The sequence below is a fragment of the Yarrowia lipolytica genome, chromosome 1E (assembly GCF_001761485.1).
Source record: "Yarrowia lipolytica chromosome 1E, complete sequence".
Classification (NCBI taxonomy): Eukaryota; Fungi; Ascomycota; class Dipodascomycetes; order Dipodascales; genus Yarrowia; species Yarrowia lipolytica.
The window spans coordinates 643,425-664,891 of NC_090774.1; the positions used below are offsets into that span (position 1 = coordinate 643,425).

The 21,467-nt window shown below is 49.8% G+C and overlaps 9 protein-coding genes across 9 annotated transcripts; 7 read left to right on the plus strand and 2 right to left on the minus strand.

Moving 5' to 3' along the window:
* Window positions 1-757: 757 nt before the first annotated feature.
* On the plus strand, window positions 758-1,936 carry YALI1_E06441g (uncharacterized protein; the record flags this gene model as incomplete). The annotated part of the gene is made up of 1 exon (XM_503589.3): window positions 758-1,936. One exon carries the CDS (start codon window positions 758-760, stop codon window positions 1,934-1,936), a length of 1,179 nt encoding a protein of 392 aa, XP_503589.3.
* Window positions 1,937-3,399: 1,463 nt separating this feature from the next.
* On the plus strand, window positions 3,400-3,858 carry YALI1_E06468g (uncharacterized protein; the record flags this gene model as incomplete). The annotated part of the gene is made up of 1 exon (XM_068282906.1): window positions 3,400-3,858. One exon carries the CDS (start codon window positions 3,400-3,402, stop codon window positions 3,856-3,858), a length of 459 nt encoding a protein of 152 aa, XP_068139007.1.
* A 1,214-nt stretch (window positions 3,859-5,072) lies between these two features.
* Window positions 5,073-7,490, plus strand: YALI1_E06484g (uncharacterized protein; the record flags this gene model as incomplete). Its single annotated transcript, XM_503590.3, has 1 exon — window positions 5,073-7,490. The coding sequence occupies one exon, from the start codon at window positions 5,073-5,075 to the stop codon at window positions 7,488-7,490; it is 2,418 nt and encodes an 805-aa protein (XP_503590.3).
* A 2,603-nt stretch (window positions 7,491-10,093) lies between these two features.
* YALI1_E06535g (uncharacterized protein) lies at window positions 10,094-11,356 on the plus strand (the record flags this gene model as incomplete). Its single annotated transcript, XM_503591.2, has 1 exon — window positions 10,094-11,356. One exon carries the CDS (start codon window positions 10,094-10,096, stop codon window positions 11,354-11,356), a length of 1,263 nt encoding a protein of 420 aa, XP_503591.2.
* Window positions 11,357-11,916: 560 nt separating this feature from the next.
* Window positions 11,917-13,917, minus strand: YALI1_E06573g (uncharacterized protein; the record flags this gene model as incomplete). The annotated part of the gene is made up of 1 exon (XM_503592.3): window positions 11,917-13,917. The coding sequence occupies one exon, from the start codon at window positions 13,915-13,917 to the stop codon at window positions 11,917-11,919; it is 2,001 nt and encodes a 666-aa protein (XP_503592.1).
* A 1,002-nt stretch (window positions 13,918-14,919) lies between these two features.
* Window positions 14,920-16,434, plus strand: YALI1_E06583g (uncharacterized protein; the record flags this gene model as incomplete). Its single annotated transcript, XM_503593.3, has 1 exon — window positions 14,920-16,434. The coding sequence occupies one exon, from the start codon at window positions 14,920-14,922 to the stop codon at window positions 16,432-16,434; it is 1,515 nt and encodes a 504-aa protein (XP_503593.3).
* A 1,795-nt stretch (window positions 16,435-18,229) lies between these two features.
* On the plus strand, window positions 18,230-19,105 carry YALI1_E06616g (uncharacterized protein; the record flags this gene model as incomplete). Its single annotated transcript, XM_503594.1, has 1 exon — window positions 18,230-19,105. The coding sequence occupies one exon, from the start codon at window positions 18,230-18,232 to the stop codon at window positions 19,103-19,105; it is 876 nt and encodes a 291-aa protein (XP_503594.1).
* A 329-nt stretch (window positions 19,106-19,434) lies between these two features.
* YALI1_E06628g (uncharacterized protein) lies at window positions 19,435-19,779 on the plus strand (the record flags this gene model as incomplete). Its single annotated transcript, XM_068282907.1, has 2 exons — window positions 19,435-19,539; window positions 19,603-19,779. The coding sequence occupies 2 exons, from the start codon at window positions 19,435-19,437 to the stop codon at window positions 19,777-19,779; spliced, it is 282 nt and encodes a 93-aa protein (XP_068139008.1).
* Window positions 19,780-20,392: 613 nt separating this feature from the next.
* Window positions 20,393-20,829, minus strand: YALI1_E06641g (uncharacterized protein; the record flags this gene model as incomplete). Its single annotated transcript, XM_068282908.1, has 2 exons — window positions 20,393-20,677; window positions 20,725-20,829. The coding sequence occupies 2 exons, from the start codon at window positions 20,827-20,829 to the stop codon at window positions 20,393-20,395; spliced, it is 390 nt and encodes a 129-aa protein (XP_068139009.1).
* Between the last annotated feature and the right edge of the window lie 638 nt (window positions 20,830-21,467).

The following is a 21,467-nucleotide window of genomic DNA, read 5'->3' on the forward strand; positions in this document are numbered from 1 at the left end:
CATACAAAGACGCTACTGAGATCTGGGGTGCATGATCACAGATGAGATGGTTGAGGGGAGGTCACGAGTGTGTTTTTTCCAGGCCGAGGTTGGGAACTTGAAGTCATGTGGTGCTGGAGTACACGGTGCGAGAAATCGGTAATTCCTGGTTCACTTTCTCAGCCACAGATACATGTTGCATGGGTGTGATCTGCTTCTGTGTTGGATCAGTGTGATCCATTGTTATGAGATTTGAACCGTATGAGTCGTCTGTCATACAATATTGCGGGGGTTGTGATATTATGCTACCCGATCCATGATAATGGCAGCTACTTGTCTCTACTACAATGCTGAATCTCACGTGATTGCATTTGAGTATCCAGTTTCAAATCTGGAATCACAGTCTCTCTCTTACACAAATACAACAGATACCGAACGCACAGTGAGTGATGATATTATCTTCTTGTCGCCACATTCAAAAGAAATTACAGCACTCTCTCAACCACGAACCCAACCAGATTCTCTCTGCATTGCAGTACGTTCAACAGTGAATGATACCCCACATTTCAGTCGAAACCACGCCATGCTACAGGGTTGCTCTGGTTACAGTGAGATGGCCTGTGACAGTGGGAGTATTGTCTGAGAATGGTCACTATGTCCTCAGATCTCGACATGAAATTCGTGTTCTACTAGTTGGTTTCCGCTCCTTCCCCCTTCACCCTTCTAGCCCCGTTGTAGCCACTCCAGAAATTGGCCAATCTTTCCCATACTAACCCAGATGTCTCTCAGAGAAATTACTTCACCCGACGAAATCCGAGATACTCGATCTTTCAGCCATCTCGAATGGGGCGCCTTCCTCTCCATTGATGATTACAACCACCGAGAAGAGATTGTTCTCGGCCACACTCCCATGTGCAAGAACCGACTCAAAAGCTGGGGTCTTTATATCGAAGATGGAACTCGAGTCGCTGCCTGTGAGACCCTTGAGCGACCCGCTCTTGTCCAGTGCAAAGATGGAAAGATCAAGTCGACCTCGACTTTCTCCATCGGAGCAGTCTTCACCCCCAAGGAGCACAGAGGTAAAGGTTATGCCTCAGTCATGATGAAGCAGATGGCCTCTGGTATCCCCTTCAAGCCCACTCTCACTGATGCTGATATCATTAAGGCAACCGGAGTCTCTGACGTCGACCAGACCCTTCGTGTCACACCTCTCTGGAGTGATGTGGGCACGTTTTATGAGAAGTTTGGATGGATCGGCACCACCGACTTGCAGTATGTCTTTGAGGTTGATGGATCTGCTTCACAAAACGGTGTCAACGGCACCCCCAATGGCACCAATGGCACCAATGGTGTTAACGGTCACACAAACGGTACTAACGGCCACTCCAGCGCCGTCAAGTACCTTTCAGAGGAGGATGTCTACCGTCTGGCAGACGTTGAAGCTTCTTCTTTCGCTTCTGACTTCGAAAAGTTCCCCTTCAAGGGCAGCTACAAGTGCGGAATCGTTCCCGATAGAACTGTCTACGAGTGGCATCTTGCCCGAGCCAAGTTCCTGGCCAAATTTGCCAAGGTGCCTGAGCCCAAGGTTTTTGGGGCCCAGATCGGTGACTCGTGGATGGCATGGCATCACATGTACAATGCTCGAGAGCTGGTAATCTTGCGGGCCAAGCTTGCCAAGGCCGAGGATCTGGTGGAGCTAATTGCTGCTGCCAAAAACCATCTTTGCAAGGACGGTTTTAGCGATCAGATCAACAAGATCATCCTCTGGGAGCAGGAGCGGGAATGGAACCACATCGTCGACGGACTCTCGTATGATGCCATCGACCAGGCTATTGAGAAGAGCCAGGGAAAGCGTGAGCACCGAGGATCCAGTATCCCCGCTGTCATGTTTGTCGAGTACAAGCTGCAGAAGGATGCTATGGAGTTTGTTGACCATGGAAAACTGACTTGGTGTTAAGCCTTCCGCTGAAGTCAAGATATCGGACTCGGAGGCCTGACCTGCTCACTGACAAATGACTTGTACGTCAGACTCAGACATGACTTTGCTGTGTTATGCAATCATGACTCTGGCCTTTCAAAACGCACCCAAAACGCACTAAACACACTGGCTACATTGTAGTTCGATATGTACGTGATCATCGTATAACTGTAATATTTATATAATACAGCAGGTTGGTTAAGATGTTTGGAAGTGTGTATGAAACCAACCCAACTATTGTTGGTGAGGTCTGTATGACTAGAAATAGTATGTACACCAGTACATAAACTGGTATGTACTTTACGATAGTAAGGTAATCATGACCAGTTGGGTCAGCGTACATTATGTACACGGTAGGTAATCAGTAATCAGTCTGTATCACCAGTTAGTCTTCGGGGCTCCGAACGCGTCCTTTTTAGTCGTCAACACCTCTATCGGAAGTCCGTTCTCGAAGCGAGAGTTCCGAGATACAGTAATCATGCTCCACTCGGACTCCGAACATCGGCGGTGATTTGCATGGTGAAGGACGAAGGGGGAAGAAGGACTCCAGGTGCTTCTTTGGTGCATGTATTCAGATCACGAGAGTTTGATCGGACATGATTAAATCTTTACAATCAGCAGAAAGTCCCGTGTAGTACGATACACGATTTAGCTAATGCATGTCGTGGCGGGGGTGGTGCAAAAGGGTGTGTGATTGGTGGTATTAGGAAGGATGGGGAGTGACAGAGAGTGCGCATGTCTAATTATGAGGGCCGAACAATTGGAACACAGCCCGTGTGTATTATTATAGGTGGTGGTTTGATTACTCCAAGTGTTGCAGGTGGCTATAATTAGGTCCCTCCCACCAGTATGTACAGTAACTTGTACAGTGCACATCATCAATATCAAGCTGTATGATCTGTCAGTAGTGCCTCTGGTGATCCCGATTCAAACAATAGCACTTCCGAGCGGTACCTCATTTCCCGGGCGACCTTATTTCTTTTGGACAATGAGGAATACCTGTCACCGATATACTTACTTCCGAGCCAATCGATGAGATTGAAAAGATAATCGGACCTGATTCGTACCGGTGCTTGTACTCTACAGGAGCAGATCAGCACCACAGAAGCCTTGTAGACGCTACGTCCGAACCCCACACACGCTGTAGAACTGCCCACAGATGCATTCCTGAGCGATTAAAACCCGACTAAGCTGTCCGTAGGCTCGTCTAATCAATCCGCTTTTGATGCCGGAGTTGAAACCTAGAAAATAAGGTCAAGCAGTACCTGACACTGTTCATTCTCTGATGTGAGGTTGTCCAATGGGAAAGGCGGCGTGAAAAAAGCTGGGACAGTGTATGCGTTGGAGATGATGACGTGGCCAGAGTCGGGTTGGAGCTGCCCTGGGTGATGTCAGAATAGGTCTGTTTTGCCGCCGGGCACCAGAACTGTAATTTGTATGAAATGTATGGGGTAATAAACAACTGCTATGGCACCGTTAACAAGCCTCGAGATATCCATATGTTCTATCAGGTAGCATCGTTGGACTGTCCCCGGACTCGCACAATACGGTTATCTACAAGTAGCCGGCATAGCCGGATTCCACAAGGTTACAAGCTATTTTCCGACGGGACGTGTGCCCATGCGTCTTGGGTCCAGATCAGATACTCGAGCTATACGGGTACGGGTAGGAGTACAGCACTGTCGAGATTATCTGTGCGTGCCAAGCATGCCAAGGGTCAAGAGCGACAGAACCGACGGGGGCGCGGACAATCAGCTCTTCTGATCTCCCCTATCAGCTACCACTTGCCCAAACTACTCGTATTTTCGAGCAATTATCAGATGGCCTCCTCCTGCGTGAGGGGATGGTGTCATCCAATCAGATATCGCAGTAGTCAGTGTCTAAAGTATATTTCCGCGTAAACAGCATGGAATCGCCCCGACATGTATCGTTGATCAACACCGAGCTGGGGTTGGGCAATATCTGTACACACAACCATACGGCGCTTGGGTTGGTGTCACACATCCATTCAGTTGGCTTAACAAGCGCCCGACCCCGTTCGGTTGTGGCTTGATCGCCTGATCAAAGGTAATCAAACCTCAAGAAAGACCTTTAACCTACAATGTACAAGGCCCCGACACACGGGGGACATTGGCAGCCTATTTGTAGCCGTATACGAGGTGGGACACGCAGCCTTGGCCTGCTAAGACCAGTTTTACGCGCTCGAGAGGCGACCAGCTTTTCAACTTTAAAGTGAAATGAAACTTGGCATACGTATTTGTAGAGAGGTTATGTGAACAGGCACTTGAAACTTGAAATTAAGAAGGAACAGACACGAACGACAACCAAGCAAACCAAGCAACAATTGAAAGCCACAGATGTTAGTGGCTGGCAGAAACAGGCCGTATCTCCCGAGGCGGGCTTGCTAATCCATCCTAACACAAACGCAAAAGGAGCCACATGTGCGTCTTCATCATGCATAATTACAAATAGACATACGGTGATTGGCCAAAGGACCCCGACGATCAGAGTTCGCTCCAAACACAACGGTATTACACTCTATTGTCAATAACCCTTGGGCTGTTATCAGATGGCTCCAAGAGAGATTTTAACCTGCATGGGGCCAATCAGCGCACCCGGAATTGCAATTCAGGGGTCTTGTAAGCGCTTGGATGCAGGTGGGTGTGTGTGCGATGGAGACTGTGGCACGTGCGGGCTCTACTTGGTGTTTTCCGGGATCCATTGTAGTTGCTGGAGGCGCTGTGGCGGCTTGGAAAATAATGTGTTTTTAACCTATAACCATTGCTATGAAATGTTTGCGGTGCACACATAGCTGTGGCAAAGTCGGACCTTGTGCTGTAACGTGACCGCACTGCTCTTAGTGTGCTGTTCCATAGGCTTTTTGCATGCATCGACGTGCCAATACAAAAACAGACGGAGGACTTAAACTGGTACACCTAAAAGTGGCTTAGGCTAACCCAGAAATATCTTTCTGTCGCGCGCCGCCAACGGGGGAGGAACAATACCAACGAGGACATCAGGACTTGGACACGACGACGATTCTCAGACGGTACACAAGCTCACGACACCAGACGACAAACCCGATACACAAGACATAGAGTCCACACACAAACGCATGAGCTCTTCTTTTGCCGCCATCAACCGGGCGGACGAAACGGCCAGGAGCAACGAATCGACGCCGAGCGATTCAACAAAAGCTCCCGCCCAAGCAAAAGCTCCTTCGACACAGCCACAGCCACAGTCGCAGACACAGACACCAACGCAGACGCCCGGATCACAGACACCAGTGCCACATATGCCACCGCAGCCTCATGAAGACACACGGCCAGCAGCACCAACACAGATGGCACCAACAACGACACCCATGTCGGATGTGCCAGCTCACCAACAGGTGCCTTCGCAGACGCCGTCCCAGATTCCCTCTGCTCAGGTGATTCCCCCCGTGCATCCAGCACAACCACCCTCAGAGATACAGACACAGGCTCACTCGGGGAGGGCGACGGAGGACGTGTCGCAGCCTCCGCAACAAATGGAGGGCGTGGCTACACAACAGACACAAGGTGACCAGAAACACCCAGAGAGTTTTGCACCAGCACCAGTAGCAGCCCAACAGGCACCACCCGCAGCACCTGTCGTGGATGCCCCAACCTCTGTTAAAAAGGAATCGACGTCGCCAAAAGGGAAGGAAATTGCGGGACCGTCACTTTCGCCGGTGGCTTCGCCAGCAACATCACCCACCGCTACGACCAACGCCCCGAAACGCAAGAAAAAGGCGTCGGTCATTACTGCTCAAGTGTGCTCCAACTGTGGTACTACCCGTACGCCTCTGTGGCGCCGAGCTCCTAACGGAGCCACCATATGCAACGCCTGCGGCCTATACCTCAAGGCCCGAAACATCTCGCGACCCACGCATCTAGAGAAACCACCGGCAACTGCTACAATTTATTTGCCAGGCTCGCAATCGACATCCCCTGCCCTGTCTGCAGCCGAGGTGGAAAAACGAGACAGCTGCGAAACACGGGATGGAGGATGCTGCGGAGGCGCATGCAAGCCTTCAAACATGCCGGACGACAAGGACATGCAGGCTGCATGCGGAGATGTCACACTGGGAAGTTGTCCAGGAGACGGCCATTGTAACGGAACTGGTGGATCGGCTGCCTGCTCGGGTTGCCTGGCCTACAATAACCGTATCAACAAGGCAGTCCAGCTTGCCAACCAGCGTAAGGACGATGATGGGACGAAAACTGAGCCCGAGACGCCTGGAACTCCTGTTTCAGGCTCAAGATCAGTGGTTGTCATTGCCTGCCAAAACTGTGGAACTACCATCACTCCATTGTGGCGACGAGACGACTCAGGGTCGACCATCTGCAATGCTTGTGGTCTGTACTACAGACTGCACGGTGTGCATCGACCTGTGCGGATGAAGAAGAATATGATTAAGCGACGAAAGAGAGTCTTGGAGAAGGACGGTGGGGGAGCAGCAGGGTCGGCTTCCAGCCCTGGTTCAGCTGCTAGTCCCGTGCCCACAGCAGCAGCCACACCTACTCTTGTAGCAGCACCACCACCAACACAAGCAGCAGTGACTCCCTCTTCTATGGGTCTGGGAGTGACTGGAGCGCCAGTAGCAGCTTCAGTGAGCCCATCGGCTGTGGCTGCCAGTCCAGCTGGTACTCCAGCTTCTCTGTCTGGCACGCCAATTGGCACTCCTGTTGCCGCAGCTGCTACACCTGCCGCATCTACTCCCACTCATCCCATGCAGCAGCAGCAGCAACAACAACAGCAGCAGCAACAACAGCAGCAGCCTCAACATCTTCAGCACCTTCAGCAGCAGCAGCAACAGCAGCAGCACCCCCAGCACATGCATGGGGCGGTTGTTCCCCCTCCCGGAGCTCCTGGAGCTGAACATCTGCCACCTATGCATTACCCTTTTCCTCACCCTCCTCCTCCTCCACACCCTCATGCTCATCCGTACTACTACCCCTACTATCCCTACCCCTACCCCTATCCCATGCAGGGAATGCCTCCCCCTCCAATGCAGTTTCCCACCGGTCCTGATGGCAAACCTGTTTCGCCATATGGCTATCCAGCTCCTGGTTCCGCCCCTATGCCTCTAGCGATGCCTCCCGCAGCTGGTGCATCGCCAATTCCCCAGGCCATGTATGCTCCTCCTGCGATTGATTTCACCCATTCGTTTAGAGGCAATCCTGGAACCAGCAATCCTGGAACCAGCAATCCTGGGGCGAGCAATGCCCCTGCTACTCCGGTTCCTCGCAGCGAGGCAAATTCGCCTGCCAGTGGAGAGAAGCGAAGCGCGTCTCCTTCCTACCAGGACTCTCTGCGTAAGAAGCAGTCGCTTGACCTATCAATCCACTCGCTACTGAACACCAATAGTGGAGAGGAGAGCACTCGGCAGAAACTCAAGGATTTTCTAGACATTCAAATCCCCGACAATCTGACCAGTCCTGCGGAGATTCGGGAATATCTGAAGGAAAAGCAGAGGGAGATCAGTGAGAGACTGAAGGATTTGAACTAGGATGCGTCCAGTTTGACAGCCTCGCTCCCCAAAAGAAAGCAGTTTTCTAAAAAAAACAGCATACAGTGAGTACTTCTTTACCGTGCCCACTTGCGATTGCCAATTTATACAGCATAATTGTCTGTACCTGGACATGTGCAACCCCCAAAATAATTAGAGCGTACAGTACTAACGGTTCAATGTATATTATTTATGACTTTACAGGGTGTGCGTAAACTACAATGTGATGTTATCGTAGCATTGGCTGGAGGTGTGTTGGTGATGTAACCGCTTCGACGTGACGCTGCCAGATATAGTCGTATTTCAAATGAGGAGAGTTGAGAACATGGAAAGGAGACGTAGATGCCAAGGTTGAAGTTGGTACAGGTAGACAGGAATCCGGCAAGAGAATGAGGGACACCCTCAGTTGTGACAATGGCACCAGGAGCAATGCAGCTCAATCATATGCCCAGGGTTATTGGTAAGTTGGTTTGTAGTTGGAGATGTCATTTCGGAAGAGTAAGTGACTAAGGTTCCCAGTATAGAACTACTGTACCCGCGGGCTGTCTCAATACTGTACGCCTACAGTAGTTACCGAACGAGTAGCTACACTGTGGTTCATAGCGTCGTATTGTAGAGTTACAGTAGATGTAGATGTTGTGCCTTGCAGGTGAGTGCATGTCGATACAGCAAGTGTCTATGCTAATATACTGCTGACACCTCGGCAAACGAGATATTATTTTGTCGACGATGTCCCAGCCTCGGCATTCTGGGCCAGTATATTATAGAAGACGTTGGAGCTGCCTCGGTGACAGCTAGAATTCCAGTACAAACCTGAAATTTGGCCTGGCATCTCCCATGTCAAACTGATATTATGAACTACAGCATTTAGCGGTATCAGATGGATCGCTACAAGTAGTGAGTTTGTTACAAGCCGACGTCAGAGAAGCAGGGTCAATGTACAAGTCGCATAGGTACAGACAATTGAGGCCTACAGCAGAGCAGGTAGATGTCGGTACAGAAATCTACCTGCCGTGAAATGATTGGTTACAGATTGTCATCCTGTTCAGGTGCTTTTGTCGCATCTTCTTGCTTCGGTTCAGACAAAGCGTGCGGCTAGAGGGCTAATTTTGTTCATAATATTGTGGACTGGGCTATTCCAGAGACCATTATTAAGTCACGTAAATGGGTTCTCTAGAAGTAGGAGTTCATTGACCCTCCCAAGCTGTTGTACCAAGACATCAGGAAGACCGGCGAGGACGCGAGAAGTGTCTTGTGAGACTAAGGGATTTATCAGCCATTCCTCGAGGCAACTGTTGCAAGATAGTAGGAATTGACTTAGCTCCAAAATAACCGGCTATAGTTGTCCCACCATCCCTGCGGCTTGTACCGTCGTCCCCACATTATCCCCTGTCGGTTAGTGTTTCATTTCGCCTATTTATAATATGTTAGAATATTTGACTGGTGGTACTGTAGATGTACAGTAGACATCTTCTGGTGGATAATTTTCTGGTGAGGGCCCGTGAATTGACAATGTGAGTGTTTTGGTTACTGTGAGGTCCATATGGAGGTTAGACAAAGGGTTGTGCAACAAACGATCCCATTTTAAACCATAAGAGAGGTTTTTGATGGTAGGCAGCTCATTGATCAGCAACAAATACTTGTACGGTGGGCCTTGAGGGCTTAAAAGTACATGAAACGGTGTCCATGGCGGTATCGCATATACAGTAGATTGTAGGAACGGCTCATGTGAGCAGATCCGACAGTCTTAGAATCGATATACAATTGAGCCCATAGCGCAGTCGCCGTGGAAAAACAGCTACTATAGCTGGCACTAAAAGTGTCATGTCCGAGCAAGCAGAGAGATGAATCACAACTCTTGGAAGAGATGCAACTGTGAGCACAACGTCGGGAACTCAGTGAGTTATAGATGAGTTACATAGAAGGCACAATTGAAATGTATCTCCTACAGGCAAGTTGTAAACACCTAGCACGGTTCACAATCAGCGCATTTCTCAATCTATCTACTACCTGTACCTGTGTCTGAGAACCACCTCATGTCAGATGTCAAGTTGATACTACCAGTACTGTAGACCTCTTTTCAGCCCACCCCAAATAGGGTTGACGGTGACAGCAAGCCGCGCGCTGATCCTCGAGGTAGAAATGTTCTAATATTTTGCCCCTCAAACAGCCGCTTCCTCGCAGGATATCTGCCCAGGTAGCTTGATTTGTCCTCTCTAACCGAACTTCCCCATTTCGTGCCTTTATTATCCGTATTTCTCATCACAAGATGTCTCTATTCGCCCGCTCTGTGCTACAGTAGTATTACGTAAGTTTGACAGGGCTATGAGTCTACTGTGAGAAAAACTCACCTGATGATGTTTCCTGAACACACGGAAAAGCTTTGGAATAGAGGAGAGATGTCGGTCAAAATGTTACAAGCTCATGGTATCTGAGAAATTTGTCTCTCGATCATCTTCTCTTCCCCATCTTTTGAACACAAAGAGTGCAAAAATGACCACCACTAGGCAGAATCCAGAAGCCTGTTATTACAAAAGTCTATTTTATTGATCTAAACTCAAACACGCGGTAAGTCTCAACCTTATCAAATACAGTAGGGGCCTATGTGCCCACACATATATCGGAGCTGTCTTCTCCACATTGAAGATTCTCTCTTACACTTGATCGTATTGCCTCGAAACATGACCAAAACGGCGGTCCCACGAAAACGCTTTCTGTGGCACCCTGCCGACATCGACACCTACTACTCGGATGACTATTTTTCTGACGAAGAGCGTGATTTCAAATATGGCCGACCCCGACCCACCCCCATGGCATCTCTCCTTAATCTCAACCTGAACGAGTATGAGCTCATTCGCTTCTACAATAACGAATCCACGCCACTGTTGGTGGCTGCCACAGGCAAAAACGAAGATGCCCAGGGGCTCTGGATGGCGAATGTCACGAAACTAGCATCCAGTAATAACGCTCTGAAGGAAATTTGTATGGCCTTCGCCACTATGCATATGGGACACAATCGAAAGAAGTCTATCTACATTCTCAAGGACGGAAGGGAGCACCCAAAGACAGCAGGCCCTCTAACAGACCTGACAAGAGTGGCGGGATACACACGATTGGAAGAAGAGGTGCTGGAGCAGATGTTCATCAGACTCACAAATGCAGTCAAGGCCCATCAGCTGCAAATAGTTAACATGACACTGGAGTCATACGAGTCGGTGTTGCTCTCAAGCGTGCTCATTTACCTGCATGCCATGAGCATGGGTCCATTTGTGCCTCTCTTCAGCTTTGATGGCGGAGTCGACCTGTTCAGTCTAGGACGAACCATCCACGATCTCACATTTATCTACAGTGATAAAATCGAGCCTTCGAATCCGTTCAACTACAGCTTTGGTGAGGACTCGGAAAACGACCGCGAGAAACTGCCACGGGAAGAAGATATGTGGGCAATAATCGATTTTGTGGACACAGATGTGGAGCTGAGTGTGGCAGAGAAGCGAAGGATCAAACGGTCACTGACAGCTGAGCTCAATAACCTAATCATGCTCTTTCATATGGACCGCGAGGCTCTGTCTGTGTCCCACATCTCAGCATGGTGCACGTTTTGGACCCCGAGCTTCTTTAGGCTGCTACGCGAGGAGCACAACACATATGCGCTGTTGTTTGTGTGTTATTGGTGTGGATATGCACACATGTGGCATATTCTGTTCTGGTGGGGTGATCGGATCCAAGAGGACTTATTGAATTTGAAGGATCACCTGCCAGAACGTGTACATCATTTCCTAGAGTGGCCACTCCAGAGTTGCACTCGGTTCGACATCAACTATGTCGACTTGCTAAACGGCAAGATGCGGCAGTTGTACATCTAGTCACTTTGTTGAGCTAGGCTCAGATGTCGCTGATAGTATTTAATTTATTGGAGATTTTCCTCTCTCTGCACAAGGGGAGGAAGTTACGGTTATCAGTGCATTCACATGCATAATATTGTATTATTATTATACAGCTGGGAGCAAGGGCCGTGCGACAACAACTAAAAGGCGAAGTTGAGACAATTGATGTAGGCCATTCTGATGACAAGACGTGTACTTGTGACTTTGTTTCACACACTTGGAATGGAATAAAAAGTTAGTCATAAGGTGTCGACAGCCAAGCGGCAAACGAAGAAGCTGCATATTGTGGGGTACAGTACATACCACTCAGCTGTAAAACTGGCAACATGCCAACACTATACTTGGAACTGAGCCACAAGTTTATATAAGCTATATATAGCATACAGTATGTCTAGCATATTTATATCTCTTTTACTCGCACCACTATGTAAATTTCTTCATTCTCAAGCTTGAACCTACATACATAACTTCAGGTAGACTACGTTATCAGCATTGGGGGTAAGTCATGAATCATCATTCTATGGAAGCTATATGATAATCTAAGGGGCGATGAAGTCTCGTCCAAACAGACCTCGCTTGAGCCAATCCTGAAACATAAGAGCTCGGGTTCGGAAAGAAACACACTGCGAAAAGTAGGCAGATCGCCAGATGTACATGCCCAGAAGACCTCCGGTGAAGGTTCCGTGCTTGCCGAAATCGAATACAGCGGCATTACCGAGGTAGGCCAGGTTTCCGAGGTGCTTGTACTTGAAAGGCTTGTAGTAGGCGGCGTCAATGTCTCCGTAGGGAACAGGTGTGTCGTAGGCAGCAGCTCCGATAGAGGCAATCTTTCGGAGCTTCTTTCCGAGATAGACACCCTGCTGGTTAGCTCGCTGGGCAGTGGCGGGCAAAGATGTGATCTTCTGGTCCACGTCTTTGAGCATCTTGGTGAGTTCCGAGTAGGAAAGAGTTCCGCTGTGATCGGCATCATACTCCTGGAACAGCTCATCAATTCTGACAAAATGCTCGGAAGAGTCGGGCAGAGTCTTCTGCAGAACAGCAGTCAGTCGCTTAACTTCTCCAACGGTCAATTTGATCTCGTGAACTCGCTTTTCGAGTGCCTCGGGAGTCTCCTGAGTGTTGGCAGAGAAGGGTCGAGAAGCAAGAACGTGGGACTTTAGAATATCTAGAGCCGTGTCGAGAACATGTGTTCGAACAGTAGAGCAGTCACCAATAGCGTAGGCCTGTCCCTCCGGGGTTCCGAGAATTCGCAGCTGAGGGTCGGTCTCAATGGCTCGTCTGTTGGTCTGGTTGGGAGCTCCAATGTCCTTAACAATGGACTTAGTAAGAGGAGATTGATCAACACCGGTGGACCACAGACAGAGACCGAAGGGCACCTCCTTGATGATCTTCTTGGAGGGGTCCTTGGGGTCAGCCTGGGAGAATAGCACTCGGTCCTCCTTGACCTCAACAACTCGCGAATTGATCAGAAGATCGATGTTGTCGTGCTTGAATCGCTCCATCGCGTACTCGGAGACGGAATGGTCAAAGGTGTTAAGGATGGCAGATCGAGACTGGATGACGTGGACAGAGACAAGGTTTCGCAGGGCCTTGGGGTAGTGCTTGGCCAGATCCTCGTTCATCAGATCGTAGACCTCGGCAGCCATCTCCACTCCAGTGGGTCCTCCTCCACAGACAACAAACGAAAGCAGACGCTTTCGCTCATCGATAGAAGTAGAGGGGAGAGCGGCCTTTTCAAGGTTGGCAACCAACTGGTTTCGGATACTCTTCGAGTCGTCAACGGTCTTGAGGAAGTGACAGTATTGCAGGCCCTTGACTCCGTGGGTATTGGTAGTGCATCCAACACCGACAACGACCTTATCGTAGGGAACATAGAAGTTGACAGTGTCTCCGGTCACTGGGTCTCTCTGGGAACACTCAATAAGACGCTCCTTGAAGTCAATGTTGTTGGCAGAGGCGTTGACAAAGTGAGCAGCAGCCGCAGCACAGATTCGTCGCACGGGTTCAGTGATAGATCGCAGCTCGAGAGTGCCAACGGTGGCAGAGGGAAGCATGGGGGTGAACAGGAAGTAGTTTGAGGGAGAAATGAGAGTCACGTTGTAATCGCCGGGTTTGAGGGCATTGAGCAGAGCTACAGATCCCCAGCCGGAGCCCAGAACCACCAGACGAGGCTTGCTGGAGCTTTCAGCTTTTTCCGGAGTGTCGGTATCATCCAGCCACGAGTCGAAAATGGGTAGGTTCTTGGGTCCTCCTCTTCTAGGTGACAGGGCAAGAGCATGAACGTCAATGTCACCACAGTCATCAATCTCCTTATAAGAGGAAATGTCGTAAACCAGGAAGGAGACAACCAGAGCGGTAGCTCCCAGGCCAATGGCTCCAAAAGTAGCAAGGCTGAATTTGAGGAACTTTTTGCCTCGCGACAGCGGGGTGTGTGTCTGAAGCGCGGGTCGAGAGCAATGCAGTGATCTGAAGGCCGTTCGGACAGCTGCTGGTCGAGTCAGTGAGCTCAGGGCTCCTGCACGTGTCAATGGTCGCAACATGTTGTGGATGATGCAGAAGGAGTACAAGTGCGAGTACAAGTACAAGTAACAAGTATCGTTATGCACGATAAGTTTAAGCGAGTGTAAGGATCCAATGTAGCAAGTAGAGACATGTCTCAAGAAGTGGTTGAAGGACGCAATTGGTGGCCGATTTGAATTTGGTAAAAACCATTGGGATCAGCGCGGGGAGGCGAGTTAAGCCCAGGTTTCGGCGAGCTCTTAGCGTTGTATCTCGCCATTCTACACACCCTCTAACACGAAACATTAAGGTATAAGCGAGGTTCCTCGGTTGCTGTCATATTTTGTATACACAAGCTCTCTGGGTCTCGTCATGGCGGATTATCCATCACATCCACTGCCACTCCCATCCTACCCGGCATAATCAAAGCGAGACTAGTAACTCACTAAGTAGCACTTTCGGTATATCGCGCAGGTTGCGAATATGCCGCAGCTTAACCCCGAACAATGATTAATTGAAAGCTTAAAAATCAATTACGGAGATAAACAGGCAGGTGGAGATGAGGACTCCAAACGGCTTGAGCACGCGCTGTGGGCTCATTTCGGAGATAATCCCACCTGCTTGGAGTGGACCGCGGTTGGTCCAACTGAAAAATAACAAAACCAACAAAAGACCCAACATTGGGCTACTTGTAGCTCAATAGCCCCATGTGCTGTAGAGTGCAACCAGTAGGTGGTGTGTATGTACTATACATAGCAAAGTGACAGGTGGCGAGCGTTATAGTACGCTCTCACAGATGGCATATCGAGTCCAGGCCCGTTAGGGAAAATTTTGTTGCACAATTGACCCAAAGCTATTGTCGCACCCCATCTCTCGAATCCTCCGACATAAGAAATCCGTCTTTTTGACATCTCCGTCCGTATAGCCTATCTTGTCGAAGCCCTAACCCCTTCTTGGCATAGTGGTGCATACTAACTTATAGCCCAGCCTCCTCCACATCATAACCACTCACTCATACGACTACTCGTACTCCCTTACACATCATGGGTATCAACAATCCTGTTCCTCGGTCGCTACGAAGCGAGTGTCGTAAGGCTGCCAAGATTCTTGCTTCTTTTGTCAAGCCCAACCAGATTTTCGGCCAGGACATGGTCATTCCGCCCCATGTTCTTCAGAACGCCGAGGGTCTTGTCATTCTGACCGTGCTCAAGGCCGGTTTCCTCTTTTCGGGCCGAGCTGGCTCTGGAGTCATCGTTTCTCGACTTCCCGACGGAGGCTGGTCTGCTCCTTCTGCTCTGGTCACAGCTGGTGCCGGAGTTGGAGGCCAGATTGGAGCCGAGCTCACGGACTTCGTCTTCATTCTTAACTCCAGAAAGGCCGTTGACTCCTTCTCGCAGACCGGAAACATCACACTTGGAGGAAACATGTCTCTGGCTGCCGGACCTCTTGGTCGAAATGCCGAGGCCGCCGGTTCTGCTTCCGCCACGAATGTGGCCACCATCTTCGCCTACTCCAAGACTAAGGGTCTGTTCGCTGGAGTGTCGCTGGAGGGCTCCGTGCTGGTGGAGCGACGGGAGGCCAACCGAAAGTTCTACGGCAACAACAATGCCACTGCCAAGAAGATTCTCAGTGGTTACGTCGAGCCCCCGCCAGACTGTGACGCTCTGTTCCGAGTGCTCGAGTCCCGAGCGTTCCGAAACCCCAACGACTTTGCCGACGACGACTCGTACTTCCGACACGACGGCGACTCGTTCTACGATGATATCCCCTCCCAGTTCTCGGACGGATCATCTGTGCGACGAGGAGGAGACAGCGACGACGAGTATGGAGGACGAGGCGGAGGAGCTGCAGCAGGCCGGTTCTCGTCACGAAACAGAGATGACGACCGAAGAGGAGGCTCGCGACGAGACTCGTCGTACTCATTCCGAAGCGGCCGGGACCGAGACGATGATCGTGAAGTGGAAAGCATTACGGACCGGTTTCGCAAGACACACTTCAAGTCGTCGTACTCGGATGACCCCTCTGGCCGAAGAGGCTCGACTCGGGGCAACAACGATGACCGATATGATCGGGACCGAGACTGGAGAGACAAGGGCTCTTCTCGGGGCGACCGGGGCGACCGGGGCGACCGGGGCGACCGGGGAAGCCATTACTCGTCCCGATCTCGAGACCACGAAAACGGCAGCAGTCGATCCAACCGAGACAGAGAATATGATCGGGATGACAGATACGACCGAGATGATCGGGACCGAGACCGGGGAGACCGATACGACCGATACGATCGGGACGAGAAGGTGGACCGATACGAGCGACAAAAGTCGCCTCGAGAAAAGCCGTTCAAGCCGGCTCCTCCCCCTCCTCATGCTCCTGTTGCAGCCGCCGAAGAGAAGGCTGTAGCTCTTTACACTTTTGATGGAGAGCAGCCCGGTGATCTGTCTTTCCGAAAGGGTGACGTCATTGCCGTGGTCAAGCGGGGTGTGTCCAAGGACGATTGGTGGACAGGCCGAAACGGCGCCACCGAGGGCATTTTCCCTGCCAACTACGTTGAATTGATGTAATCAGTCAGTTCTTAGTTCCCATTACCCCCACCGCCCTCTTCTAGTTCTGATGTTGACATTTTCTGCCATCGCTGATACGGTTTTAATCTGTGATATAGTCTGTCTTTTTGTAATGATATGATAATGATATTGACCCAGCACCTGTAGTGGAGTCAATTGATCTCTGGGCCATGACTCAAATCACTCATCTGGAGCGGCTAATCGGTTGACTGCCTAATCTGAAATAACGTTTCCAATACCTCCTCAGGTTTGGTCCCTTGAAAATGGGTGTTTAAGCATAATGATTGTGGTTAACGATTCTCGTGAAGGCATCTTCGAGAAGTAGTGGGTGAATCCAAGCTTTCTCAAATTATTCTTAGCCTTACTGACAGGTCTACTGCTGGCGATCCGGTTTACTTCAATCACCAACTAATTATAGTTAGCTCTTCCACTTGGGACAAAAATACATTTTCAAATCAAAGTTGAGGTTGAAAGATCGGCAGGTCGAGATTGGTGAGCGATTATGAGGTGTGTTCCACTGACGTTCCCAGAGCAAGTTCTGTGGGCCGCCATAAAACTGGCCTTTGTACAGTGCTACGTGTCTTCATCTCTAGGACCTGCAGATTAGCACCATTTTTAGCGTATCTTCTGGGGTGGCGTCGGGGCAGTGTTTGAGTCTTAACTCCGATAATTCCGTGCCGGATACATGATACATGATGCGTTCTTTCTTCAACTTTATGCGAGTGAGTGACGTCATGGAAAGACGGGCATTTCAGCTTAGTAAGCACGTTCGGGGGAAATGCGGAGTAGAAAATGGAAGAAACAAGAAATTGATGAAAACCACTTTTGAGGATGATTCCCAACGATCCCGGAAAAACGGAAAATCTGCAAACTTTTCAAAAAACACCGTTAAAACTTTCCAATGGCTCCAATGGCTTCCCAAATAAAGACAGAGGTAAATCCACCGTATTAGTCACCTTACCCTCGTTCTATCGAGCCCAAACACGGCCCATTTAGCTTAGGATCATGGCCGATTGTGCGGTACAGGGGAAAATATTTTCCATACTCACATCCCTACAACTCTAATGACCCGGCATGACGAACTTGGTAATCGATCCGGATAATAAAGAGGAAAGATCAGGAGAATGAGGACAGTGAAATTAGTGGTATGTGCGGGGTACAAGGGTCATTTGCGGATGCTAGAGGAGCGTGGGGTATTCCGATTGGCTCGATTGACCCGTTTCACGCCCCGATCAAGCACTTGTTCCACATGTTTCTATACTCTGCGTCTGCGGAGACGTCATTTTGCATGTCTGAAGTGGGTTTGGGGTTTGTATGGCTGTCGAGTAAAGAGCGCATGGAGATTTTTGTAAAATTCTAGAAAAAATACTTGTAGTTTCCTCGCTCATCATAGTTATCATCCTGGACTCTCACGTTCCACCCCCCCACGCTCACTACTAGCACTTGCTGTAGTCCCCTCTCTCGTCTATCTACCGCCCTAATGCCGACTGCACTATGCGATGTCCAGATAAGGTAGCAATCCACACTTCTAGGTTTGTGAGGTGGTGTTGAGGTACCGACTTGATTGAGACGACTGAAAGGACCTCCAGCTACATCTAAAATCCCAGAGGACGTGCGAAGAAGGTCTTTAAGCCCCTTTGTCTTCTAGCGACCAAACCCAACCCGTCAAGGCGACATACATCACGTCGACCTCGTCCCATTGCTGAACCTAAACCCACGCACTCCTTGTATAACAGGACGTGGTCAACTCAACTCTCTCTTGTACACATACACCACAACACACACAAAATCAATCATGTCCAACTCCGCCAAAGCCGCTGTCGTGCCCCCCGCCCCCACCGCCGAAGATATCGCCCGAGCCAACGCCGGATCCAAGGAAGAGCCCGTTTTCCAGGCTAAGAACTTTCTGTCCAAGTTCCGACTCGATGGCAAGGTAGCCATTGTGACTGGTGGAGCTCGAGGACTCGGATTCTCCATGGCCGAGGGTCTGTGTTCGGTCGGCCTCAAGGGCATTGCCATTCTGGATGTGCAGCAGGACCTGGGTCTGGATGCCATTGAGAAGCTGCACAAGGCCTACGGAGTGCAGGCCCAGTTCTACAAGGCCGACGTCCGAGACGAGGAGTCCGTCAACGAGATCATCGACCGAGTTGTGCACGATCTCGGGTCCGTCGACGTTGTGGTCAACTCCGCCGGTGTTGCTGACCTTGTTCACGCAGCTGAGTACCCCGCAGACAAGTTCCGACGAGTCATCGACATCAACCTTAACGGATCCTTCTTGGTGACCCAGGCCGCCGCCCGACACATGATCAAGCAGGGCACCGGCGGAACCGTGGTGTTCATCGCCTCCATGTCCGGATCCATTGTCAACTGGCCCCAGCCTCAGAGCGCTTACAACGCCTCCAAGGCTGCCGTCAAGCACCTGTCTAAGTCGCTGGCCGCCGAGTGGGCCGTCCACAACATCCGATGCAACTCCATCTCGCCTGGATACATGGATACCGCTCTTAACCGAGCCTACAACACTCTGTTTGAGGAGTGGAAGGACCGAACCCCCCTCGGCCGACTCGGAGACCCCGACGAGCTCACCGGCGCCTGCATCTACCTGGCTTCCGATGCCTCTTCGTACGTGACCGGATCCGACATTATCATTGATGGTGGTTACACTATTATTTAAGCAACCACATGCGTAGCTTGTGGTTGTAGACTCGTTGAAGCTGACGCGATCCGACGCGATTGTCTCAGAGGAATGGGTAAAAGACGAATAAATTAAATCTATTGTATTTTACTGAACGCGACATGTACCGTATATGCTAAGTAGTAGCTGCTGTGTAATGGAACCGTACGCTAAAGTATCGATGCGCCAAGCTGGTACACGTGCACCGGTTGCGATCTGAGTGTGTGTTGTTTCCGTGGTAACGGGTGTGAAAAGGGAGCGTGGTTGGAAATGGGAATGGGGTTTGATAATTTGTTTGTGACTGTTGTGTGGATTTGTATCGAGTGTTTATGATCGATGACGTTGGTAAGGGGTATCGAGAGGAGCCAGAATTGGACGTGGCAAACTATTTGACAAACGGACGCATGGGAACGGAACAGAGTGTTGAGTGTCGAGTACAATAATTGAGATGTAGAGCTGAAAGTGTTTCAGCTTATCAGCATCTGTTGTCGTGGTAGTTTCCTGATTACAATGTATGTACGGTAGGTGATCCCCAGTCGTGCTACAGCGTCACGATCGATGGGGCGCAACACCACACACTAGATCCTAAAGCTCGTGAGCATGGATGTAGTTTCTGGAGTTGGAATTTCGCAATCCCTTTTGCCCAAACAGATCTCAACTACAGTCGCAGCTAGTGAGTGTGTGCTATTGGCCTGCTGAGTGGCGTAAGGAGACGTCATGAAAAGTCCTCATATTGAAGCAGTTTAGGGGTGATCAGGGCAGTCGAGAAGATAAATGTGACAAGCTTGGATGTATCAACTTCATGATTAACTGTTGGGGACAGCCACTCGAATGTGGAAGTTGCTAATGGACTCACTCGACTCAGGCAGATGACATTATGATAGAAAGTGGGGTAGTTTCAGTTGGATGCACTACCAAGAGAGCATTATGTTCTATAAGTGGTGCTTGCGAAACATTCCGTAAACTCCACGGAAGTTCTCAGACTTTCAATGAGTCTATATCTCAACTTCTCCGGTCCCGATATCTTGTTTTTGTATTGAGGTACAGGTATCGCACAAAGGCGGTTCCTCGGCAATACGGGGAACGTCATTGACGCAACCATGGGTCCCATGCAATGCATTAGCAGCAATAACGCGCCGGTGGGTGTCGGTTTATGAGCACAGGGCGGTTCACGTTTACTGCATGATGATCTATGGGGTGACGGTGAATCTGTATCTGCTCTGAACGAACGTCGGTGATAGTCTCAGCCGCCCTGTACTACAACCAGTGCTGTGAACTTCCAATTATCTATAGAAAATGCAGATTGTTCATTTCGCATAAGAACGAATACTTGTACTTGTCTGACTCATTATGTAAAAAACAAAGGATCCTTCCTTTCTGGGATGTCCCCAAGGGAGGAGGGGGGGTGGCTGGTGACCCTGGTGAGGGGCTGGCATTGCCACAGGGGACCTGGATCATCTCTGGAACGTTTATTCGACTTTCAGAGCAGCTCCAAATCGTAGCACAGGACCTTTCTCCTTCTATTTTATTCGGGATTTTGTCCCGTGCCCCTGCATAGTTGAATAGACGGCACTACTTTCAGCACTTGATAATTAGAGTCAAGCTGACGGCGGGGAGACTTTTGAGAATGTTACTGTAAGTTGATGCGGAGACGACAGGTGAGAGTTATTCTTCATTTTGAGAGTGTACTTCAACTCGTTGATGGTTCGTTGCTTGCATTTCATGGGCAGAAACCATAGACATTCCAGTAAGATAGATTGACAGCTCACCTAAAGGCAACACTCAAGTTGTAGTCTCTTGTTGGTTCAAAAGCGAGCTTTAGATCCTGGGCATCAGCAGCCAGTGTTCGTTCTTTTTTTTGGGGGGGTCACAATATCACACTCTGTACTTGTCATGCACGAACGGAAATGCTGGTGACTCGGATCATCGGAAAGGTCAGCGTGAATCCCCAGCGAAGGTAAAGAAGTTGAATTAAAGGGAGACAAAGAAATACCACAATTTAGTATCATAGCATCTAACTATGCCTAACATATACCACGTGACTCTTATACTTGGTTTGTAGCTCTCCTGATTCTCTCACCATATATATTGCTGATCAGTTAATCCGAAAGACTATCCGTGTTTTTCCGAATGATCCGATTTTCCGAAGAGTGGACGTTTTTGGTCTCCGTAACGGCCCGAACATACACCAGGCATGCCTCTCAGTCTTTGTGTATAATTTTGTTCCACTGTTTCCCTTCCTTTTCCCTTCTTTTACATCGGCTCGGGCCACGGCGCAGATTCCATGCAAAATAAGAAGCCGAACTTAGAAGACACCAAGATGATATCTAGGAGATGGAAGGTGGACGTGGAGAAGAAGCAG